We start from the raw sequence: 2,604 nt of genomic DNA on the forward strand, positions 1-2,604 counted from the left end.
ACGGTGGGAGTCGGCCAATGGGAGCGTGCCAACGTGATGACGTAGTGGAAGCGGAAGCAGAGCAGAACCGTGTGTTGTTGTTAGCTGTCGTTAGCTGTTGTTAGCTGTTGTGTGCGGCTCTGTCTCACGGATCAGATCGGTAAATCAGATCTATTCCCGGTAAGATAATTTGTCAGCGATAAGCAAAGCAAAGCCTACCACTCGTTTTTCATTTATTCGATGAAACGACTCGTTTGCTTTACAGCTAAGACAGAGAACAATGTAAACCCCACTATATTCATATTTATAATATCATAACGTTATGGATCCGGCAGGTTCCTTATTTACATCGTTATAACGATACAACTCATTATTTGAATAGATGGCGTGGCTGTTACCTACTCGTACCCTACTAGTGTCTGTTTGATGGAGATATTCTAATACCCCAGATGGGGGATTATCAATTAATCCACCGTTGTATTCCCCACTGTCTCCTTTAGTGTGCACAGGGGAGCACCATGGCCAAGTGGGGGAAGTTTCTCCTGAGAAATGTACTCCGCCACACAGATGCTCATAACAAGGTAGATGGGTGTGTTATTTGTCATTATGTGTGTGACAGACAGAGACGCTCTCTGGTCCAGCGAGTGTGTGACTAGGGTTAATCGGTTTCTGTGAAGCAGTCATTAATTGCGTGCCTTCTTTTTTTTCGTGTCAGATCCAAGAGGAGAAGGAGATGTGGAAGATGAGGGGCAGCCAGACACAGACCCCGGGAGTGTCGACCAGAGAAGCACAAAGGTCTGACGACAACGACTCAATGTATCTGTGCAAATGTACCCCCCTCCTTCACTTCCTTCACTTGGGAAAAAACCTCCAATATTTGTGTTGGACCATTTGAACACCGTTGACTGTCAAGTTTCTTTGTGTTTTCAGGGGGAACATGCACTGTGATCGAGTGTCCGACTGTCCCAAGTCCCGCCCCTCCGAGCAGGATGACCGGGCGGCTCGCTACTGGTCCCGTAAACTGTACGAGTTTGAGGCCAATGATCCTGACAGGTACGCCTCTAAACACGACAACAGACCTGGGGGAAGAGCACTGTGAGGATGTTTAACCCCCTGCCAATACATACTGAGATTGAACCCTGATATGCGCTGCTTACCTTCCGCAGGATGCTAACCCCTATCTGCTCCTTATTGTCTTCTGGAATCCCTGTAAGACACTTTGCCTACAGTGGTCTGCTAAGTGACTTGCTGGACTCAGTGGTCGGTCTGAAGTCATTACAAATGTGTGGTGGGTAGTTGGGGATAAAAACATTCAATCTCTTTCCAACCACAGGTGGGGACACAGCGGCTTTAAGGAGCTCTACCCGGAGGAGTTCTCCAGTGACAGGTGAAGAAAGAGGTTTTTAATATCTTAAATATCCTCCCCCCGTCGATGTCTCTTGTATTTATGTGTATTTGGGGACTCTGTGGTTTCAGCGAGGACGCAGACCGCAGGACGAAGAAGACCAAGAGAGAGCTGTCCGTCTCCAAGCGCTCCAAGAAGTCCAAAGAGAAGAAGAAAAAGAAGAAGAAAAAGAAAAAGGAGGAGGAGGACGACGAGAAGGAGGAGGAAGAGGGAAAGAGGAAGAAGGCGGACGTCTCCAGCAGCAGCGAGACTCAGTCCGCCAGGAGCAAAGAGAGGAGGAAAAGCGGTAAAAGCAAGCACCACAAAGGGAAGAGGAGGAGGAGGAGCAGGAGCAGGAGGAGAGACACCGGGGAGAGCAGCTCACAGGGGATGGGCGAGGAGCTGGACAGGGAGAGACGCACCCGCTGCGGGAAGAAGAGGAAACACGACGCCAACAGAGACACGGACTCCGGGCCCGACGGCGCGAGGAAGAAGAGGGGGAGGGGCAGCGGGAGGAAGGACTGGAAGGAGCCGGCTGAGGGGAACTCGGACGACAGCTCCGCTGATTGAAACGTTCTCGCTGTCACACACACACAGACACACACACTTGTGCACACAGACATAAACTTGTGCATACACACATGCACACACACAGGTATCTCCGGTAATGACTAGAACAACGCTTGCATTTGATGTGTTGTTTGTCCCATTAGCTCAAAGGGGGAGGCAGGACGCTGTGTGTGTGTGTGTGTGTGTGTGTGTGTGTGTGTGTGTGTGTGTGTGTGTGTGTGTGTGTGTGTGTGTGTGTACGTGTGTGTACGTGTGTACGTGTGTGTGTGTAACGTTACTCAGTATGACATCCACCAACCTGTGCTGTCGGCGCTGTCTGTGGATGCTCCTGGTGGCGGCTGCTTGGCGCCTCCTCTCGGGAGACGAGCAGCCAATCGGGCGGTGCAGACGGCGGGGGAACAGAGGGGATGGACTGAGAGATACGCCGTGGGCTAACTGATGGATGTCTGGAGCAGATCTCCTTCCCGCTCAAAGCGTTTTGTAGCCAATCGTGTTATTATAAGACCTCATCATGTCAGGGATCTTGGGCTCGGGTTAAGATTTATGATTTTTTTACATTTCATTACTTTTTATGCAACATGATGGCGTTGTGAGGAATAAACCTGTTTTTCTAGCTTTGTAAACGTGTTTCGTGATTAAACCATGCCATGTAGGATTTTAAGGAAACCGGA

At 49.9% G+C, this 2,604-nt stretch overlaps 1 protein-coding gene across 2 annotated transcripts; it reads left to right on the forward strand.

The window, feature by feature from the left end:
* On the forward strand, nucleotides 1-2,604 carry nkapd1 (NKAP domain containing 1). Of its 2 annotated transcripts, none has more exons than XM_060075149.1 (6): nucleotides 1-159; nucleotides 480-560; nucleotides 695-774; nucleotides 910-1,032; nucleotides 1,313-1,366; nucleotides 1,456-2,604. In XM_060075149.1, exons 2-6 carry the CDS (start codon nucleotides 498-500, stop codon nucleotides 1,931-1,933), a joined length of 798 nt encoding a protein of 265 aa, XP_059931132.1. In that variant the 5' UTR covers nucleotides 1-159; nucleotides 480-497; the 3' UTR covers nucleotides 1,934-2,604. The 2 variants fall into 2 exon arrangements, with proteins under 2 accessions (XP_059931132.1, XP_059931133.1); XM_060075150.1 differs by having other exon boundaries at nucleotides 49-139.

Source organism: Gadus macrocephalus, chromosome 16, assembly GCF_031168955.1.
Source record: "Gadus macrocephalus chromosome 16, ASM3116895v1".
Taxonomy (NCBI): domain Eukaryota; kingdom Metazoa; phylum Chordata; class Actinopteri; order Gadiformes; family Gadidae; genus Gadus; species Gadus macrocephalus.

Bases quoted from the DNA above. Each gene is read 5' to 3' on its own strand.
- nkapd1 (XM_060075149.1), top strand. From the start codon at position 498: ATGGCCAAGTGGGGGAAGTTTCTCCTGAGAAATGTACTCCGCCACACA. The intron at 775-909 runs GTCTGACGACAA...TTGTGTTTTCAG, and splicing joins TCGACCAGAGAAGCACAAAG to GGGGAACATGCACTGTGATC. The intron at 1,367-1,455 runs GTGAAGAAAGAG...CTGTGGTTTCAG, and splicing joins GAGGAGTTCTCCAGTGACAG to CGAGGACGCAGACCGCAGGA.